The sequence below is a fragment of the Cygnus olor genome, chromosome 1, assembly GCF_009769625.2.
Source record: "Cygnus olor isolate bCygOlo1 chromosome 1, bCygOlo1.pri.v2, whole genome shotgun sequence".
NCBI lineage: Eukaryota > Metazoa > Chordata > Aves > Anseriformes > Anatidae > Cygnus > Cygnus olor.
The window spans coordinates 205,444,491-205,464,801 of NC_049169.1; the positions used below are offsets into that span (position 1 = coordinate 205,444,491).

General features: G+C 46.8%; 1 protein-coding gene across 4 annotated transcripts in view; it reads left to right on the forward strand.

Annotated features, from left to right (window-relative positions):
* The first annotated feature begins 739 nt into the window (after window positions 1–739).
* Window positions 740–20,311, forward strand: part of NARS2 (asparaginyl-tRNA synthetase 2, mitochondrial) — a 51,029-nt gene continuing 31,457 nt past the window's right edge. For 3 of the 4 annotated variants that reach the window (XM_040544450.1, XM_040544451.1, XM_040544452.1), the window contains exons 1-6: window positions 770–989; window positions 3,657–3,766; window positions 4,618–4,738; window positions 5,412–5,552; window positions 9,049–9,129; window positions 17,795–17,895. In XM_040544450.1, the coding sequence (XP_040400384.1) occupies window positions 813–989; window positions 3,657–3,766; window positions 4,618–4,738; window positions 5,412–5,552; window positions 9,049–9,129; window positions 17,795–17,895 (731 nt within the window). In that variant the 5' untranslated portion in view covers window positions 770–812. Of the gene's footprint in view, window positions 990–3,656; window positions 3,767–4,617; window positions 4,739–5,411; window positions 5,553–9,048; window positions 9,130–17,794; window positions 17,896–20,311 lie in introns of all 4 variants that reach the window. The other variant, XM_040544449.1, reaches the window with a different exon arrangement.

The window sequence follows — 20,311 nt, forward strand, 5'->3', positions numbered from 1 at the left end:
CCAGAGCTGTTTCTTCCCTCAGAGGCCTTAGCCAGCTCCATCCAATCTCATGCAATGGAGGCAGTGGGAGCCTGGCTGGAGCAGTGGAGACAGCAACTGCAGTACCAAGGCCTCGGAAAGCTGCAGGACCCCAAAGGGACTGAGCTGAGCCAGTGGCAATTACATGAAAAGTCACAAGTAGTGAGTGATGTTGGCTGTGCCTCTGTGATGGGTCCTGCTGATAGATGGACGCCGTGGTCCGGACCCATGTTGGGGCAGTTCTTCAAGAGCTGCAGCCTGTGGGCAGCCCCCACAGGCTCAGTTTGGGAAGGACGGCATCCTGTGGGAGGGACCCCACATGGAGCAGGGGCAGAGAGTGACCGTGAAGGAGCGGCGGAGACGAGGCGTCAGGGACTGACTGCAGCCCCCATTCCCCGTTCCCCTACCTCAGGGGTAGGAGGTGGAAGAGGGTGAATGGGGGAAATATGTTTTTAGTTTGTTTTTTAGTTTCACATTGCTCTAGATTGTTAATAACAGGTAATAAATTTTATTAATCTCCCTATACTGAGTCAGTTCCGCCCGTGGTGGTAATCTGTGGATCCTTATCTCAACCCACGAGCTTTTTTCAATATACTGCCTCCCCTGCTCCCTCACGGCCCATAAGCCACAATCGTAAACTACATTTCCCAGCGGCCTTTGCGCCCGCTCGGCGGACCGGGCTGCCGCTCTCCCTTCTGATTGGCGCCCTGCCGCGGCCCTCCGGCGGCCATTGGCTGAGGCGGTCACGTGAGGCGGAGGTCGCTCTGAGGGGACGAGGCCCGCCGGGGGCGGCCATGTTGGGGGCCCGGGGCGGGTGGCGGGCCCTGCGCCGCTGCCCTTCCTCCATCTTCTCCTCTTCCTCCTCCTCCTCGTCCTCCTCCTTGCCCAGGGAGCAGCGGGCACCGGCGGCGCGGCTGCGGGTCCGCCAGGCGCTGGGGGCCCGGGAAGCTGCGGGCGAGGTGCAGGTGCAGGTGTGTGGCGGTACGGAAAGGAGGCGAGCTGGTTTGTTGCTATTTTGTGTGGTGTTTTTTTCTCAAAAAGCGGCTGATTTCCCGTGTGGTCTCTCGCCAGCTCTGCCTGCCCCTGCTCGCTCGGCCGCTGGGATATCAGGTGCTTGAAGTACTCGGGGCAAGGTGCTGAGAGAGGCTCGTCCCATGAGGGGCTGCATCAAAACGTTCTCCAGTCAGTTTGGGTCCGCTCAGGTTGGGACAGGGAACCACAATCTCTGTCCTGCCTTTTTCTTAAGTCTTTTCTTTAGGGCTTGTTCCACGTCTGGGCTTTTAGCAGCATCAGGTAGAGCTGATGATAAATGGATCCCTGACGTTCATGCCCAGCTCCGGCTGTGAACCAAGGTAGACTGAGATAAAGTTTCAGTGTTGAGCTTTTTTAGACCTTGTTCTATCTCCTCAGCAAACAGTTGTCTTCGTTTTCAGGTGTTCCTGACAGAGCCGTGGTTGTAGATGGATGGTTCCCCTTGTAAAGCAATTTAGGTGTTTGAGGATCAGGCTGTAAAGGGCTGGGTGCCGACACAAAAACCTGCACACACCTAGATGTAGCCTAACGGAGTAGGACAAAGCTCAGCCAGCATAGGTACTTTTCTTTTTAAGTTTGGTGAGTAATGCAAGCTGAAATAAACTGGTGCCGAAATTGGCCATATTGCCTTTTTATTTTTTACTTTCTTATTTTTCCCATGTGCTGGCACAAATGTCTTTAGCGTTAAGCTGCGTTGGGGAACTGCCATAGCTTGAAATGAACCTTATTATGGCCAGGTTTTAGTTACTGGAAACTGCAGCCTGGACTGAATTGGGATTGTCACCCCACCCCACGGTGCTTCTGATGGGGTACGAAGTGGTCAGAACACGGCTGCCACAGCCTCTGCGGCTCTGTTACAAGCCTGAGGGTATGCTCATATTTTCCTGTTGCAGGATGCAGGACTCGTTGCTGTGTTTAACAAATCCCAGAGCTGCCTGATGAGGTGGGAAGAAGCTATTAACAATGTTTCTTTGTTCGGGGATTTTGTTTGTTTTCTTACGGAGCACTTGCAAGAGAAGAAACTAAGAAAAATATTTGCCATTATACGGTAAACATGATGCATCGAGTATAATGTTTGGGGATTTACAGAAATACTGAGGATAAGCACAACAGTTTGAGGCATGTTACTGTCTGAAATACCTTTTAAACACCTGTTGCTTTAGCCCTAGGAATATGAGGATGCTGTGCCAGATAGGAGTCCTGAGGTAAAGCCTGGTTGTTTCTCGAATTACTTACTGCTCCGGGTGGAACACCTGCAGCAGACATCCAGGTAAACGCCTGCTGAAATCGTAAGGCTGGAAGAAAGGCTGAAGTTTTGGTGATCATAAGGTTTATGGCCTTAAAGTCTTCGTGGTTCTTGCATGCTGTTGCCTTCCCGGCCCTCCCCAATTAAGTAGGCATTTACTGTGCACGAAGTCGTAAGGTTCTGTGGAAATGCCTAAGGCAGATTTTAAATGTCCTTTGTGTGTCTTTGCTGCTGTGATCTGGATTTGAACGTCTCCAGTGTTTATCTCTCAATGTGGCCCTGCCTTATCTGGGTCAGTAGTCACTCCGTAATTTGAAGAACGCTTTCCTTCTGATGCTGTTTAGTTCTTGCAGTTTGTTCAGTCTAGGCAGTCCACGTGGACGGATTCAAATTGTTTTGTCTATATAAAATCCCCGAAGCACATGCTTAGCCTGAAGTCTTTGAAACTTCTTGGGCCCTTACAGTTAAGGAAAAGACAAAACCGATGGGACAAGTGGGCCCCGTTTGGTTGCTTAAGCGGCCCTGTTCTCGGGTGTTCTCTGTAGCCTTGTCATAAGATGAGCTGGAACCTCCCCGTGGATAGTTTTTCAGCTTTGTCTCAGCTCTCGTGAGCTGGGGAGCTGCTGAGGGGGTTGTATTTGCTGTGACTTCTGCCTGGTGGCTTGGTATTGACTCTAAATTTTAGATTCTTTTTAAAGGAGATGTTATTTCTTAGGATCACAGAGTGGTTTGGGTTGGGAGGGACCTTAAAGCACACCTAATTCCACCCCCTGCCATGCTCAGGGCCCCCTGCCCCCAGCCCAGGCTGCCCCCAGCCCCACCCAGCCTGGCCTTGGGCACTGCTGGGCCTGGGGCACCCCCAGCTCCTCTGGGCAGCCTGGGCCAGGGCCTCAGTGCCCTCGTGGTGAAAAATTTCTTCCTTATCTCTTTGGGCTGGGGGCAGGGGGCCCTGACCATGCGGGGGATTGGAATTAGATGGGCTTTGAGGTCCCTTCCAACCCAAACCATTCCATGATTGCATGTATACAAAAACAGCTTTCAGTTGGAACCTTCCGTGCAACCCATTGGTACTAAAATTGTCAGAATAGCCTCGAGTGTTTTAAGATAAAACTCTGCATTCCTGCACCGTTGCAATAAAAGAGTTCTGAAAGGAGATAACTAATGTACATTGATATGTACATTGCTAAAATGCTTTCCGTCTTCAACGGAAACTTTGTCGGTTTTGGTATTCTCGGCTCCACTGAGATGCGGGTCGATCTTATAAAAAGAAATAAAAAAATATAAATTTCTTTATAAAAAGAAATAAAAAAATATAAATTTCTTTATAAAAAGAAATAACCAACTTCTTTTTCACCTGTAGGGCTGGGTCCGCTCCGTCCGCTCCCAGAAGGAGGTTTTGTTCCTGCATATCAACGATGGGAGCTCTCTGGAAAGCCTCCAGGTGGTTGCTGACCCCAGCATGGAAAGCAGGTTGGTGGGTTTGGGATACCTGGAGAAATATCCGTGGTAGTCGGCGCTCGGAGAGGTCTGCTCAGGCCTCGCGGTGCCAGGGACTCACCAGACTGCTGGAGGAGCAGCTCCCACCTGCCCACAGGAGAGGCACTGCTGCAGTTTGGGGTCTCCGGGGATGTTTTTAGGATGGAGAGGGTCCGGTTACTCCGTCTCTGCTTACCTGAGGCCTTGTAGTTCAGCTGCTTGTCCTGTGAGATTAATTTGGATTAATTTTAATAGCTGTAGTAGCGTGGGCATTCTGAAAAGCTGTTGGACCCTCTTGGGAATCACACAGTGTAGCCAGGGATGGCTGTCCCTCAGCTTTCTGGAGAGTGCCCTTGCTCTTACCATGGTAATCTGAGGGGTGGCTGGGTCAACGTACCTCCTAGGTAGGTGTGCCTATTCTGTTAGCACGAGGTAATATTATTATTATGTAATAGATATTATCACAATATATATTATCACAAGATAATAGAAGAACGCACTTGTTTTCCAGCTTCGTTTTGTTCGTTACTCTCAATTCTTCTTTGGGAGAGGGTTCAGGGTTCCAGGTGATCCAGGAACCTTCTGTTTATCACTTGATTTTTTTTTTTTTTCCTACAAGCCTGACTTGTCCCCCCCAATAACCCCTTCTTATAAAAGCCTTTCTTCCCCTCACTTTTCCAACACTCACGTTTGACTTCATTTGATAACTTTTCATCGGTTACAAGAGGTACCGTAGCCATAGTGCTAAACCTCAGGTGGGCCACCTAATTTAACAGCAGTCTCTGCTGATTGTAGTTGACTTTGTACCAACACCTAGTTCGTTGCTGTTGTTCTTGGTTTCTTAGAGACCTCACTTTTGGAAGCGCGGTGGAAGTACGAGGGAAACTGGTCAAAAGCCCTCACAAGATGCAAAACGTGGAGCTGAAAGCTGAAAGCATTCGTGTGGTGGGACCTTGTGACGCTTTGGTATGTCACCGCAGCAGGCAATCCAGCTGGTAGGGTCGCTTGGGGAATAAACATGAAAAGGCCCCGGTATCCAGCAGAGCGTGCTTCAGACTGGATTTCCTTTAAGTCTGAATGCTCCTGCAGGCTTTGATTTGTCAGCGCTGGACATAAGGTGTATCAAAAGAGAAAAAAAAACCGATAGGAACACTGCAAATGCTCTATTTTGGGGCAGTTCCCACACGGAAACAGGTGCAGATGTTGGAGCTGAGTGCGTGCGCTGCTTCCAGCCTGCAGCAGTTACCTGTGCTAGGTGGTTTGCCTGGTAGGTCTGGCCTGGCCATAAATCTGGGAAGCAGAGGGACTGGTTAAACCCTCCAGATTGTGCGGGCAGGGGAATTTGCCCCAAGCACGTTTGGAAACAGCCCGCTGTTGGAGTAGTGAGATGAACAGCTGGCTTTGAAGGGGGCCCAACATCCAAAAGATGGAGCGTTTCAGAGTGCTACTCTCTTCTCTTCTGTTCAAAAATTGTAAGAATAGAACCTCACAAAATAACTAGAAAAGCCAGAGAGAAGCGTTTATTTCTTTCTGCTTTGTAATGACAACTGAGTTTTACTACTCAGAGAGAGGCACAGCAATAAAACCACATTGATTCCAAGCTCTCATCCTCTTGTTTTTCTTTCCTTGCTGCTTTTAGTCGTTCCCCCTGAAGGCAAAGGAGAGGCACCCGCTGGAGTACCTCCGCCAGTTCCCTCACTTACGATGCAGGAGTAACGCGCTCAGCGCCCTCTTGAGAATCCGCAGCGAAGCCACCGCAGCGATCCACTCCTTCTTCCAGGTAGGTCCCTTCTCTGCTGAGCTTTTTGTGTAAAAACACTCCTGCTTGGGCTTCACAGAGGCACGTTAAGAGGAAGGGAGCGTGATGGGTTGACTGCAGGGAATGGATTTTGGGCGTAGTGGTTTTCTCTTCAGGCCTGGGCCTGGCTGAGACCTTGGCCGGGCTGTTCCTTATGGTGAAGTTAGCACATCTGTGGCCTTGTTACTGTCTTTCCACCCACTTCCTGATATATTTTTTTTATCCCTTTCACTAAGCTGCAATATAATTGTCTGTGAGCGTGTGTGGTCTGCAGAACACACCATAACGCAGAGTCCTTGCACTGGCCCTCAGCGGTGACCTTGGACAGAAGCCGCCTCCCACGTGGAAGTCTGTGTGATGCAGGAAGCCTTCAGACAAACTGACTCAGATCTTCGTGTTACCCCTCTCAGCTCTTACCTTTTCATTACTGTCCTACAAGTCTGCTTGGGTGTTGTTAGCTGAGATTAAGAGGCTCCTGTTTTTTAATGCATTTCAGGCTGGTGGATGGGATGCAGCTGTGTTTATGGACGTGCTGACACCCTGAAGCTGCAGGCAGGCTTTGTACAGGCAGTGGCAGCAGGGGGCAGTGAGTTACTTCTGACTCTAGATGCTGGACAGAGACCATGGGATTCTCTGCATGAGTAGAGAAAATAAGGCAGAAAGTTTTCCAGTACGCCCAAGCCCTTTCTTTTTAAAGCTGTTCATTGAAATAAATATGTTTTACTTGAACTGAACTGGGTTTAGTTGTAGTAGAATCATACGCAGAGCATTCCTGCTACAAAATTAATACGTAGTAATTAATACAGCCCAAAGAACGGGTTGGAATTGTTGAGATTGAATTTCTGATCCTGAATACAGTCATTTTTTGCTTGTAGTAGCAAAGAAAGCTCGCTTGCTCCGAGACTTGTCTGTATAAAATTGTGTGGTATTTAAAAGATTGTGTTCTAAGGGCCTAACAGAAATGCAGCATCAGGTGAAGCCGCTGTTAGTTCCAGCGTTGTGCCAGCTGAAAATACAGAACCTGGCTGCTGGGAGTCTGCTGGTGTCGAGCCACTAGATGGCGATACCTCCAAAAGTTTGTAACTTCAAACTGGGACGAGGAAGCCAGCTGAGATTCGAGAAAACATTGTATTCTGACAGAGGCATTACTTCTCCACGTTGATTCCATCTCAGACTGACATCTTCCTGTTTAAAATGCTCAGGAGAGGAGAACTACTGCAAAATATAAAGCAGCATCATTTTAGCAGCAACAGCAGCAGCTATGGTGAAGTTCTTTTTCAAGAGATAAGGAAGGTTTGGTCCCAGACCTGCTATTCGCTAAATGCTTATGTCACGACTGTTCTAGCACCAGGAATGTCTGGGGCTTGTTTGCTTTCCTTCCATCAGAAATGAGTCTTTTTTCTAAATTGCCACCTACATCATCCCAAAAGTGCTGCAATCTCAAACTTGACGTTGTCAGCGCGTGTGATATCTTAAAAAATATAACCAGAGTTTTCACTGTGCAGAGCTGTAAAGAGCTTAATGGTGAAAGAAAATAAATGTTTTTCTTTTCTTTTTAATTCAAAACTAATCTAAACTGTCTGTAACTTTAAAAGGTTTTTTTTTTTTTAGCCTAATAGTTTACAGCCAGCAGTGAATGACTAATGCTAAATGCCTTTGGTTTGGATGTGGAAGCCTAAAATATCATCTTTAAATCTTCCCCCGAGTCTTGTGGTCCTTGTGGGGTAGGAACATTGTTCATGGGCAGCGTGAAACGGTTCCAGTGTGAATGATAATCTCTGCTTTGCATGTTAACTAATTTCCAGGTTTCTTAGGGCAAATGATGTGATCTGAAGTATTCTAGGAGCTTTAATAAGGGGAATGGTGCAGGAGCTTTTTTTGTGAACTCCCCATCTTAGACAGCAGTTGTCTGACCTGTGCAGCTCACGCAGAAGAACCCTTACCTGCTTTGGAAGGGAATGTGAATCGTGCGTCTTGTGTGCAGTGGTAATGGTTGCTGTAAAAAAATGTGGGCAGTATCCTGGAATCTCGTGTCGGGGTGGTAGGACCTGTGCCCAGCAGGTTTTGGAGCTTGTGTGGGCTGATAGCAGAGAACCTGCGCTTTGCGTTGGGAGGCTAAAGCTACCCTCCCTGAATTTGTATTATTCTGATAAAATCAGAACGTAAGCTTCTAGAAACATTGATTTTTATCTTTCTTTTTGGGTGTTTTTTGTGAGCAGACAATGGGTTATGCTACATAGTTGCCTGTGTCATGGTAATGCTGTCACACCCTGATTTTTAAAGGGGTTCCCTCGTGCTAGACATTAAAGCGATACGAGAGAAACCAAGTTTGTCTGTTCTCAGCCAGAAGCTGTTAGTTCAAGGGTCTTGTCTGCCTTGACATGCACAGGTATGATCTCTGCTTCACTAGAGATCTCATCAGTGAGACTAGTTCTGCTCCCATTTTTGCCTCTTAACTCGCAATATGTGAACGTCTGAGGTCTGCTTGATGTACCCATCCACTGAAAACTGCGTTGCAGCAGTTTTAAAACCCTGTTGCTGCTCTGCAGAGAATCTCAGAGAAGGAGGGGTTCGCTCCTCCTACAGCCTGCCTGCCTTCAGGAGCCTCTGTTGGATCTATAAACCACTTCCTGAATGGGTTATTAGAATCCTAGAATCATTAAGGTTAGAAAAGCCCTCCAGGATCATCTGGTCCAACCGTCCCCCTACCACCAATGTCACCCACCAAGCCATGTCCCCAAGCACCACGTCCAGCCTTTCCTTGAACACCCCCCGGGACGGGGACCCCACCACCTCCCTGGGCAACCCGTCCCAATGCCTGACCGCTCTTGCTGAGAAGAAATGTCTCCTCATTTCCAACCTGACCCTCCCCTGGCGCAACTTGAGGCCATTCCCTCTTGTCTTAAAGAATGTCCTGTTCTCTGGGTACCTAGACGATGATCAAGCCAGGGTATACCTTAAAACCTGTTTAACTTTAGTATCTAAGATAATGTGAGGTATGACTGACATTTTCACAGTGGTTGGGTGTTTGTAGGGTGTCTCTGCCATGCAATATGTGATCTCTGTTACCTAACACACCCAAACATTTCTCTTAGTGGAGAACACAGTGTCTTCTGCTCAACCACCAACTTCCAAAAAGCTGGGAGAAACTGAAGCGTTGAGGCCACGGGGATCAAATTTGATTGAAACCGCTCACACAATAAAATAATACTGGAGGAGGTGAAAAGAAAGGGGAGTGGTGTGGAGATGAACAGCTGCGAAAACACATAATCAGGCACACTTGGATTTGCAAATCCTGCTAGTATTTAGCTAGTCCTCTGTCTTTGTCCATGTAAGGCAGAAGTTGCCTAAAAGGCTGCTTAGGATGTCCTGGTTGGGGGTTAATAGCTGTGTCGTGATGTGTGCTGGTTGATGTCATCCTTGCAGTCGATACTGGATATTTTCAGCTGGTTAACTTTTCGTGTTCTGTCTCTTCCAGGATAATGGCTACGTGCATATCCATACCCCCATAATCACATCGAATGACTGCGAAGGTGCTGGGGAACTCTTTCAGATTGAGGTAGGCTGGGTTGGGTAGAGTTCGTTGTGATTTTTGCTTGCAGAGCAGTTCTGGAGTCATTGAAGGTTGGAGGAAATGTTTGTCTTTATAAAAGCTTCCCTTTATGTACAGCTGTGATTTAGTTTTTTAATATAGCAGTCGTTTGCCTTAACTAATAATTGAGGCGGAGTTAAACAGATGCGTTCCTTTAAGTCCTGTTCAGTGCATTAATCAGCACCTTTTGTACTGACGAGGTTTTTCTCTCCCTGGTGCTGTGGAAAGGCTTACAAAGGGTAGCAGAGGAAGGTGGAACATCTTAGTAAACAAAAGGACGCGATCACAAGAGCCCAAGAGATGGGATGAGACGTTCAGGACAGCCTACTGCAAACAAATACTTCTTAGCTCTGAAATTAAGAATATATTCACCTGAGTTCTTCTTTGTAACCATGAGAACCCCTTAAAAGAAAGTCAGCGGTATCTAAAACTGCTTTTCACACGTGTATATATTCTTCCCCGCAAGCTACTCCTGTTGCATGTTGGAATTCTTCCCCCTGAAATTGCCATGTCTGCCAGTTCTGCCAAGTCTCCCCGTCTGTCCACCGAGCTACCGCCACAGTCTGTCATTTTCTTAAGTACTTGACACCGTGGGTCAAAACGGCCTGTGAAACTTAATTATGACTGTAACCACGAAGCTCTTCCCTGCAGATTTCTCGTGATTCCAAACCCCCACATCCATGAATCATAGGAAATTCCATCTGCTTTCCCCACTTCTATATTTGAAACGTACTCTTCTGTCTCGAACAATTACATCCATTGCCACTTACGCTCGTCGGCTCCAGCCTTGCTGGTGAATCATCTGTAAGCAAAAAGAAAAACTGTTGAGGTAGCAGTTGCTTGCTGCAGGGTCATGTCTTGCACTTTCTCTGCAGCCTCGTGACAAAAAACCTCCGCGTGCTCGTTCTTCAGGATCTCGCTGCCTAACCTGTGCTAGTAGAGGTTCCCTTCCGGACCAGTCCAGAGCAGTACATGTGGCTCAGCTTTCTGCTCGCCGTGACAATAGAGTTGATTAGCTAAACTAAATTGTTCCTGTTTAATTGAGATCCCTTAATGCTACCAGAGGTTCACTCCGGGCTGTTGCATGCAAATTAAGACGTGAAAACAAGCGACACTTGATGATGAGAACATTATCCAGTTTGCAGCTGTACGGTGTATTACGTCTTTGGTACAAATTGTATCCACTTGAAAGCTGTAAAGGATGCAGGACTGCAGCGTAGGTGGCTGCTAGTAACAGAAGCACTGATGCAAATGGAGATTGAGGTGGTAAAGTGCGGGTCTGAAACTTGTATAAAGTGGATCTTAACACAGAGTTCAAGGCAAATCTCCTAGTCTCGCTCCAGTGTGATTGCTTAGGTGGAAGACAATACCTGTCTTGGGGAGACACGGTGACAGCTGGGCTTGGAAGGCGTGGAGTGAGTGCTGTATCCCATTGCAAGTCAGTGAAAGTATTCCATTGGAAGGTCTGTGCCACAGACAAGGGGCTTCAGGGGAGTTCTCCCTGATTTCTCCTTTCTTCTCTGAGCACTGCTTCATCAGCCGCCCTAATTTAGCGAGGGCATGGTTTTCTTTCCTCAAAGCTCTGCTCAGAAATGGTCTTGGCTAGCAGAGATCCAAGACCGCCTCACGCAGTGAGAGTGCTTCTTGGCCATGGAAATCTGGGGGAGATGAATCCTTCCGTGGATGTGGATCCTTGAGACGGACAAAAATGAGGGTGACAGCATTCCTGTGGTACTCACGTCAAAGCTCAGAACCTCTCTGTGCTTCTGATCAAACCAAACGTCGACATGTTCTGTGTCTGCTGTATTCAGTCACTGTAGCCCTTAACGCACTGCTGGCAAATGGTAAGGGAGAGAATAAATTCCTCTTGCTCCTGCAGTTAAGCAGTAACCAAGAACTGTGGGGATGGGAATCAGTGAAAGCAACCTGCAAATGAAATCCAGCATTTTAAAAAAAAAAAAGTGGGTGAATTCTGAACGTAAGGTTTTAACACAGATCCTCAACTGATGTCCTATGGCTCCTGAATTTGTAGTAGTTAAAACGTACCTGCTGCTTACAGCCCGCAAGCAGACAGGGCTGGTTTTTCTGCATTTTTTGTTTTAAATTCCATTGGGTAGCGTATAAAATGGATAGTCTCACCAGCTTAGCTGTGCTCGGGTGGGTGGAATAAGTTGCAAGGTTTGGTTGAGTAGCCTTTAAGGCCGTAGAATACTTCTGCATCCGCTGTAAATAAGTACGTTTAATAGCCATCTTCTGCCGGCCAGCTTTAATCCTCTAACTGACGTCTGGTGGCTGTAATTCTAAAGAATTACACATTCTTTAGAGATGGTGGAAAGTGAAGAGAGGAAGGATCTGTTTTCACATGAGACTTGAAGAGATGGGAAAGCGGTATCCTGAGTTAGAAGGGAAAGGCTTTTTGAAGGCGTGTGATCTTTAATTCCTAGACCTCCTAATCCTGTAGGATTTGTGTTTGTTTATAGATTTGGCTTCCTCATTATCTTTGTTTGGTTTTGAGTGCACTGATTAGTCTGTGCATAGTTCTGGTTGTGATGTTCTCATAGTAGGGCTTGGGATGGGGGGGAATTGCTTTTCCTGTCTGGTGGGCAAATCAATTTAAGAAAATATTTGAAAAATGAAGCACTGGAACAATGAGAAGAGGGTAGTACGCAGACCAGATAAAGTATCAGATAAATAAATCACAAGATGGTGCAGACTTCAGAGAAATCCTTTGTATTGGAGGTTTTTCTACAGCTTTTAAAAAAGAAAGCGTGCGGAGAAACTGCCAGAAGTGTGAAAACAGCCAGGCAAACCCTAACCTGCTTGAGAACATCAGCGACACCAACGTGGAGATTTCTGCGCCTTTTAATAGTATCTTCTGTTGGTGGAACCCTGGACGGGGGAAGCCTCTCGCTTGTGCTGCCTTCTTTAAAACAAACTGACTGAAAAGGCCGGAAGAGCTTTGAATAGTGAAAGCTGGGTTTTAGCAGAACGCAAAGGAGGGCAAGGTAACCCCTGAAACTGGGAGAACTCAGAGCAGCAGGGTGAAATAGGCCTCCTTATGTTATGTTTAATCCGAGAGTAATTCCTCTGTACCAGCTCTCTGAGGACCTCAGGGCAGATCCTTTCCTCAGGTTTTTCTTCTATTTAAGTCTAAAATCCATAGAAGATTTTGTGTATTGAACGAATCTTTATTGAGTCTTCTTTTGGGGCTGCTCCCTACGAAATCTGCCCGCTTTTTGTCTTTGCGACCCGGCTGCGTGTCTGTTCCTGGCTATTTTCGGCAGCCTCCCACTCTGTCTGCAACATCGAAGACTCCCTGCGTTCTGGGTCTCTTTCTCTTGTCTTTTCCACTTGGCTCCCTGGAAAGCTGCCTTGTTTGTTCCCCTCAGCTGCTGCGGGGAAGGTGTAGGTATTACTCTTCTCTAAAATGCATCCAGAGATGATATAAGGCGGTTGGTTTTTCGCTGTTTTGCCACCTGCTTAGAGGAAGGAACGTAAAAGTTTCTAGATCCCTGAGGAGCTCCAAGTTCACGGCTGCACCTCCCGTGGAACCGGAAATGCGTGCCTGCTGCTGAAGGTGCAGAAACTTACCCCTACCATTCGTTCAGTCCTCCTGAAAAATAATCTTGTCAGCACCAAGGAAGGCTGGTATCCGCTGGGGAGAATCCCGGTTAAATGCACCCAGGATTAGTGTCTGTCAGGTGTTTCCCCTTTGGAGATGTGTCACAGGCTGGGAGGCAGCCAGTACCTGGGAGAGCGGGACTTCAAGGGTGCTGCTCAGCAGGGTCGGAGGAAGCTGGAACCGAGCCGAGGGAGGGCTTGCTCTCATCTTTCCTGGCTCTCCCAGCTTCTGCTTTTTTTTTTTTTTTTTCTACCTGGTTCATCTCTGTAGTTCTGTAGCTCCTGTCCACATTAACAAGATGTTTCTCTCAGCAGAACCAGCTGCCGTTGCCCAGCGGGAGTCCAGCTGATCAGAGTCAGGGCTGAAATTGCAAGGAAATTTCTGGGAAGACTGAAAATCCTACAGGTTGTCTAAAAAAAAAGGAAACCCGCTTGTTTATAATGGGACATCGCAGTGGGTAGGTCTGGATTAAAGCTGTGCTACTGTAAAGCTTCAGCAGCGTGGCATTGCGGGCCTGGTCTGGAGCTAAAGCAGCGATTTCCGTGAGCCTTCCAAGTCTTCCCCGAGCCCTTCGTGCATTTGGCTTGCAGCGAGTGAAAGACAGAATCAAACGGTTTATGCTTTCCTGAAGCTAATTGCCTCGAGTGGAAGTTAATACAAAACTGACATCAAAGTGAATGGCTTTAAATTAAATCATTAGACATTGGGAAAGGAAAACAAAACAGGTACTAAATCCAGTTGTTCTCGTATGTAGAATGAGAATAAAAAGCCTTTGATGTCGGTGTCGAATCCCAGTACATTTATAGGGCATTTGCTCTGAAACACCGAGGTGTTGTTTCATCCGGATTGCCCCTCCCTCTCTCCCCACTGTAAGTAGAGGAGATTTCAACGAGGAAGTGGAGAGAACTTGAAAGCAAACACGTTATTTCCCCCCCCCCCCCCCGTCTTTTATCAAGGAGGTTTTCTTTGGTTGGGAAGTGGCAGGCAAGGCCATCTAATTGAAACAAAAGCACCGCGACGCTGGAGCTTCGTCTTGCTCGTCGCGAACGTGAAAAGCGATCGCAGGCTGCGCCGGTGACGGGAGAGCGTCGGTTATTTAGAATAAAGAAGTAGGCTGGAGCTAAAAGGCTGAGCATAAATCTGGGACACGGATACTTGGGAACGTTGTCTGGTCCTTGAACGTGTAGATTAGAGGAACCGCTTCTAGCAAGTTAGTCAGTGTGAAATGGGAAGCTGCTAATTATGGGATGCCTCCTTGCCAAAGATGTCTCTTCTGGAGGAAAAGAGAGGCATCTTCCCAGCGTGGCGAGTGGATTGATTCTCGTTTTCTTTTTCCGGCTCCTAATACCCACCCATCAAGCTTTGTGCCTCAGAGTGAGGGAAAGCGGGCAGCTGTGAAGAGGCAGCAAAAAGGTGAAGGGGAGTAAAACTTGGTTTAAGTTGCTACGTTTGCTCTTCAACTTGTGTAGGAAGCAGTCCAGGAGCTGCTTGAAGCACATACTCGCATCCCAGGACCTGGGTGGCCTCGCAAACTGCCTAGAGGTTTTTCTAAGCCCGGCTGAGCTGTGGTCTCTCTGTTTTCCTACTTAATGTTGTGTCTATTTTCCCCGTGCCTCGCCGAGATTACATCTGATACGGAGAATGAAAAATGACACGAAGTCATCGTAAATAAACCGGGCCCCAGCTCGTGGAGGCAGCTGTATCCTGTTTGTGGCTTCGGGGGAAGCACTGAGATTTCGTGGCTGTCGTCTTCTGTTCTCTTCCTGCTTCCAGCCCGTCTCTTTCTCATTGTTTAGAAGTCGCATCCTACAGGATTAGGTGGGATTTTTCGCTGGTGGGATGAGGAATGTAGCTGAACTAAACTTCCAGGAGGAGAAGCTGGGGTGGTGCGTGGCTCTGCTCTCTAGCGCTCTGGCCGTGGCTCTGGGACTGTGGTATGTGGATGTTTGGATGTTTATTAATATCCTGATTGTTTTTGAACAAATACCTTGGCTTTGTTTGAAGAAAACAATAGGGGCCTGCTTCTGCATCCTCATTTTCTTTTTTAGAACTGCAAAATCTTCTGAAACAAAGGAAGCCGTCCTGGGGTTCCAGCCGCAAATTGTCCTCTTCCCATTGATCTCTGCGAGCAAGGCAGGCTCGCTCTTTTCTTCAGGGTGATGCTGTGAAGAGATAAAACTGCCTTGTGATCTGAGCTCTTCGACAGTCTCTGTTTCATCCCTGTGATGAGCAGCGAAGCTTTTTAAGAACAAAAAGCAACACCTTCCAGCTCGTTGAGTAAAATGGCAGGTTGCAGAATATCAAAGGCTGGCAAACAAGCCCGGGCCTCGCAACCTCCCCATGACAAAGCAAGCGGAGGCGCAGGGTGGCTAGAGGCAGTGGCATGCCTAGCTGAGCTGGCTACGCTTAGCGTAACTCCTAGGAACTGCGCTTTGGAAAGTGGGTATTGCAAATTTATCTCAGAAGGAAGAACTCATTTTGAAGTGAATGTGGATCAGCAAAACCTCAGATTAGCTTCAGAGTTTCTTTCCTCTGAACCTTTGACTCCTCTAAAGCTTGGGGATGATATTGGGATATAGAAGATGCTGAAACAAATTCTCATTTATCTTCGCTTTGTAAAAAACAAATACAATTTGTTTACAGAGTTTAGAGATTATCTAATACAACTCCTGCCACTCAAGCAGGGTCAGCTAGAGCAAGTTGCCCAGGACTGTGTCTGGTTGAGTTTTGAGCATCTCCACAGATGAAGACTCTGGGCAGCCTATTCCACTGTTTGATCACCTTCATTGTGTTGGTGTTTTTTTTTTTAAAGTTTATTTTTGTCTTCAGGTGGAATTTCCCTGGGTGGTCTTTTTCTTTGTTTTAATCTGTGCCCATTGCCTTGTCTTTTGGGCGCCACTGAAAACAACATGGCTTCGTCTTCTTTGCACCTTCCCTTCAGGTATTTATCGATGTGGATGAGATCCCCCTGAGCCTCCTCTCCAGGCTGAACAGTCCCACATCTCTCTCTCTCCTCCTTTGAAAGATGCTCCAGCTTCTTCATCTTTGTGGCCCTTTGCCATGTCCGTGCATTTCTTGTATCAAGCACAGCACCCAGCACTCCAGGTTTGTCACCAGTGGTGAGCAGAGAGGAGAAGTCACCTTCCTGAACTTGCTCGCAGTGCTCTGCCAGTTGCAGCGCAGGCGGCTGGTGGCTTGCTTTGCCACAAGGGCTCAGTGCTGTCTTTTGGTCAGCTCAGTGTCCACCAGGGAAATAGTGAAGCACAGGGCTTAAATGACTTCTAAAAGGCTCATCACAGAGGTCTTTTAATTCCTCTTTCATGCCTGTAAATGAAAACCCCCAAATACACCATCACTTTAATGGGATTTTTTTCAGAGCTCTTTCATAGCCAAATACTGAACTTGCTACATCTTCCGTTACAGGTATTTTTTTATGCTTAAAATATGTGGTGACCTGAAATGTTATGCAGAAGCTGAAACTAAACATTGTTTTTCAGTGCGTACGTAATGTGTAAGTTGTGATATTTCCATCTCCATATTGTGTAAGTTCTACCTTTTTGAAGACGGAAAAACAAGTCTTAAGAGGATATTCCACTGCTTTTTTCTCCCAATTACTGTTGTTCTTTGGTGTTTTGCTTTGTTTGTTTTTCCCAGTGGAAACAAATTCACTTGCTTATGAAGAGGAAAGCCGAGCCAGCCCCGAAAGCCAAGCGTGCCCTGGGCTGCAGCAGCAGTGTGGCAGCAGGGCGAGGGAGGGGATTGTCCCCCGCTTTCTCATTTCTCGGTTGAATTTTGAAGGCGGTGTCGCGTAAAGCTTTGAACTTCCAAATGGTAGAGATCCTTCCCTTCTCAGTCTCCAGTAATCTTGGTAGGGAAGAGTGAAAAATCCATACTTAGATTTGGGGACCGGGTTGATACACAGCCACCTTTCTTTTGTATGTTGCTGGGCAAACTGTTCTTCGGCAGATTTTCCAGTAGGATTTTCATTTTGTGTGCTTTTATTTCCTAGAAACAAGGGATATGATTTGTCCACCTGCTTGCAGATTTCTAGGTGGACAGGGCCTTCAGCTGTATGTTTTATTCTGCGTGGGAGCCAGAACTCAGCGGCTACTCTAGAAAATCTGGGCTTCCACCACCTTTGTTCTCAGACCAGCTTCTTAAATGATGAACATGTCCTTCTTGACATTTTATTTTACATTTTACTATCTCCTTCCTTTCTACAATGCCACTTCTGTTTCAGCTCACCCATGTTTAAACACACAAATTGTTATTTTTATTATTTTTTTTTTTTTACTTTGAGCAAAATTCAGGGCTCCTGACAAAATTCCACATACAAAGGCCAGAGGTGAGTAGGGAAGAGCCATTCTTTTAGCTCTGCGTGAACTCACTGCCCTTCAAAACTTTGGGGCAGATGGTCGAACCCTGTGAAGCTTTGTCATCATAATAGTTCAGCTGCTGGGGAAGTGACTTGTTAAAACTAATTGTTGGACATCTGATTTACAATCCCTGTTAGTTTGAGAGATGTCTGAAAGAACTGTGCGCTCTTCCTCTGTGCCGACACGTCCAAGTTTTCTTGGTGACACCGGCGGTGTGTGCTGCAGCTCACATACTTGTTCTGGAAGTTGTCGTGATGCCTGCAGCCCATGTCCTCCTCATAAATCACTGAAGGTAGAGGTTGGAACTGTGGTGTTACGCCTTAGGGTATGGCTTTTCACTACACAGCCACATTAAGCGATTGAAACCCCGAAAAAGAGAAGTCCTCAGGAGTTTTATCTTGTAGGTTATTTTCATTTTAGTGTGCTCTGCCTGAATTGGTTTTCAAGGCTGTTAGTTGTCTGAGCAGAAATGGGAAACGTTGTGTTACGATGACGTAGCACAGTGTTGGATTCCATCTCAGGAGTGTTCAGGTTGACTCTGATACCATTTCTTAGGAGAAAAAAAGGAATCAGCTGGGAGCTGGGATCTTTACTCAAGCACCTGTAGTCTAATTTGTGCGTTTTTGACTTGCAGACATCAAATGAGACACAGGAATCTGCGGAAAAGAACCATTTCTTCAACGTGCCTGCCTTCCTGACGGTTTCTGGCCAGCTCCATTTGGAAGTGATGGCAGGGTGAGCAAAACGCCAAGTTTCTGGTTTGATCTGTGAGTTTTCAGTTGGCAATTTTGCCCCCGTTGGTACCCAGAAGGTATCTGCCGCGTGTGCCAGAAACCAAGTGAGCAACAGCGGCTGAATGATGGTGCGAGAGGCCAGCCTAGGAGGGTAGAAGCTGGGCTCCTGTTGAATTCTGGTCCGTGAATTAGCTTTAAATGGTAGGGATTTCCCTCTCTCTCCCATGGACTGGGAGTATTGGATGGAGACGTGATCTTCATGGGTGTGAGTATAGGAGTGTTACCAATGACAAAAAGACATTTAAGATATTCCAGTTGTTCTTCACATCTGGTATGTCTCAGCAAAGAAATCTTACAATTTTAATAATCCAATCCTTTCCTCTTTTTCTCCTTTAATCCCAAACTTCCTTCCTCTGTCTCCTTCAGTCTTCCAGTTGTGTTTCTTCCCTCTGCCAATTCTCATTTCTTCTATTTCATGGCTTTCACACTTGATGCTTTGTTCGGTCTAGCCACCAAAGTGATCATAGTTGAACAGTTAATACTGATTTTAATAAAAAAAAAAAAAATTGTCCTCAAGCTTTTAATGTAAATGTTTCACCGAGATTGTTAGGGGTGAAAGTGTCACAGTCTGTCAGAGCCACATTTCCCTTTGATTAGTGGGTCTGATCCTCACCTACACTGAATGTTCCCAATGAATTAACTAAGTTAGCACATCAAACAGATGTAGTTGCATCAGAACAACCCGTTATTTGAAGGCACAGTGTTCTGGGCCCTTAGGATGTGGGTTATCCTCAGATGTGGTACTTCGACCAAGTCACTGTCTGCCTGCTGAATTGCTGGTAAAGCCTAGCAGAGATCAGTCAGGTGGGACTGTGACAGTTTCTGGTTGCCGGGAGGATTCATTGTGCACTGACAGAGAGTACAGACCTCCTTCCAGAGTTATCAGTTACTGTTCAGTGTGAATCTCCTGAAAACGAGAGGAATAAAGCTTTAGAAAAGGTGGTTAGAAGTTGGAAGGCCCCCCCGCGCTTTTGATGTGGACTTTAATGAATATTTCTAGGAGTCGTAGGTTGCTGTCTGTGCCTTGCATCCAGTGCTGAAAACCAAATAATAAATGTTTAGCTGTTTTCTGTTCAGTCGCTGTTGCAGAGTTTAGCTGGCTGCTGGTAAGTAGCTGCAGGGCAGTTGTTCAAGGGGCAAGTTTTGCACGCAGATTTAAAAAAAAAGTATATAGGAATTTCTTCAGAAAGCTGTTTTCTGCCTGGCTTATTCTGTCTGTGAGAAAGCGTCTCTTCTCAGGCTACCTAGACAGATGGGGTCTGCTGAAGCCTCTCAGGCTGGAGGTTCTCAATGGACAGGATGTTTTTGACTTGCTCGCGTGTGGTGCCCTGGCAGCTGCGAGAGAAGCGCAGGTCACTTGGCAGCCAAAGGCTGGTGCGTCATCTCGGCCATTATCTGAGGCAAGATAATGAGGAAGAGGTTTGTTTAACTGCAGGGGTGGTAGGGTTTTTGCATCCCTGAACGAAGACGGGATGACATACGTCTGCGCGCGGGAGACGTAATTGACTTTCATGCCTCGTGACCTTTATTGAAAGACGTAATTCAACAAATCAAATAAGCGCGGAGAAAAAGTATGGATCGTAATGATTAGCTTGAAATACAGCCCCGCTCTCTTACATCACTCTGTTCCCTTTAAGTAGTGCACAGCCTGCTCGGGGACGGAGCCGAAGGCTGACCTGGGCAGACGCAGGGCCTGCCTGCTATGTATTTTTTCCATCGTTGTCACTCGGGTGCACCGTGCTCTGTAAGGATGGGTCAAAAAATCAATGCTCCTCTGAATGCAGGGCGTTGCGTTGCAGCTTCGTGTTCCTGTTTTACAGTAGCACGTTGTTCTTGCAGGCGTTTTAAGTGGATCCAGCGCTGTCTAAATTTAGATAAGCTGTGTTTATTGGTAATGGGGCGTAACTGTTCTGCGAACCTGCTCCTCTTATTTTTATTGGAGCACGGTGAGGTTTTGAGGCCTGGAACTCAAGCGCTATTGAATCCCTTCGGCCGTCAGAAATAGCTCGAGCTCTTCTCGGTGCAGGAGCACGTGTGAGGCATCGCAGCGGAGGGGGGGCATTAACCACCTAGGTGCCGTGATACCCTTCAGATAAAAACAAGTTCTTATTTCTGGTGCAAGTTTTTTACTTCTGGCTTATTTCTAGCAAGTTGGGTGTTAGTCTCTGAGTAGGACTCCCAGGTGAAGAAATAATTGAAGTGCATCGTAGGGATGAAACCTTCTTGACAAATGAACGTGTTCTGGTCATGCGTTCAAAGCAGTAAAAAGCAGGAGTCCTTTTCCCAAAAGATGAAATATTCTGGCCTTCCCAAGAAACAAAGCAGTTAAAACAGTAAAGAATTGTGGGTTTGGGGTT